Source organism: Triticum dicoccoides, chromosome 5B, assembly GCF_002162155.2.
Source record: "Triticum dicoccoides isolate Atlit2015 ecotype Zavitan chromosome 5B, WEW_v2.0, whole genome shotgun sequence".
In the NCBI taxonomy this organism is placed as follows: domain Eukaryota; kingdom Viridiplantae; phylum Streptophyta; class Magnoliopsida; order Poales; family Poaceae; genus Triticum; species Triticum dicoccoides.
Window position 1 is genome coordinate 81,512,880 of NC_041389.1, and position 1,141 is coordinate 81,514,020.

Consider the following 1,141-nt stretch of genomic DNA (forward strand, 5'->3'; position numbering starts at 1 on the left):
CAATGCCCTAAGCCCCCAGTGTCCAGGTACAGGCGAGAACTTCTGGCGCGGCCGATGCCAAAACGCCAGCCTCCTCGTCGGTTATGGTAAAAAACCGTGGGATATGAATCAACAAGAGACAGTAAGAAAGGTTTACGCAGGGTCTTAATCTGAAAAGAATCCTTGCCACGGGTCCCTGCTACACGTCTGTGCCTGTGTCTCCGTTGTGCCGTATCCTGGACGGGTGTACACGTTGTTCATCTGTGAAAATAGAGGAACTTAGCTTGAAAAGAAATCATGCAAAAATTTTATTGAAAAGCAAAGTATGAATGAATGAATAAAGTTGAGCTTTTAGTGGCCCTTTATTGTTTGTACGCGCAGCCCGTTTTGAAGGGGTATGCGGCTAGGGAGCCCCTAGTTTATTTGTGCCGGACTCGTCTAGCCGTGTCCGGGGTCTTGAATGACCTTTTAATGAGATGATGCCGCGTGGACCGGGCATTTTAAGTGTAAGAGACGCGTAGTGCGGTATTGCGTTAAAGCGGGCGAAAGCTTCACGTCCCAACAGTGCTTGATGGCTACTTTTGAATGGGGCGACATGGAAGATTAGCTTTTCGCGACGGAAGTTGTCGGGTGATCCGAACACAACTTCTAGTGGTAAGGAGCCCGTGCACTTGGCGTAAGGGCCTGGCGTCACTCCTTTGAAGGAAGTGCGGCTATGGCGGATTTTAGTAGGGTCTATCCCCAACTTGCGGATTGTGTCCGGATATAGCAGGATTAAATCGCTACCGCCATCCATTAGGACTTGTGTAAATTGTAGTCCGTCGATTATAGGATCCAATATCAGAGTAGTCCATCCCGCGTTTCGAATACTCCTGGAATAGTCCAGTTGGTCAAAAGTAATTGCTTTTGACATCCAATCTCGGGGTTCCGCTGGGGTGGACCGTGCGACACGTACTTTAGCGGGTGCCGCACTATTGTTCCGTATTATCACATGAAGTGAGTTTACTGTTTTGACTTATTGTGGGACAGTCTTTTGCTTTCCGGCGCTCTGCTGGTGGGGTTCGTCGTCATCCTCACTTGGCGCGTCGAGCCCCTTGTGTTCGGCGTTGAGTCGGCCGGACTGTTTGAAGACCCAACAATCTTGGTGGGTGTGGTTTGCAGG

The 1,141-nt window shown here is 49.8% G+C and overlaps 1 protein-coding gene across 1 annotated transcript; it reads right to left on the reverse strand.

Annotated features, from left to right (window-relative positions):
• Window positions 1–382: 382 nt before the first annotated feature.
• On the reverse strand, window positions 383–892 carry LOC119309132. The gene has a single exon (XM_037585197.1). The coding sequence runs from the start codon at window positions 890–892 to the stop codon at window positions 383–385; it is 510 nt and encodes a 169-aa protein (XP_037441094.1).
• Between the last annotated feature and the right edge of the window lie 249 nt (window positions 893–1,141).

Bases quoted from the DNA above. Each gene is read 5' to 3' on its own strand.
- LOC119309132 (XM_037585197.1), bottom strand. From the start codon at position 892: ATGTCAAAAGCAATTACTTTTGACCAACTGGACTATTCCAGGAGTATT.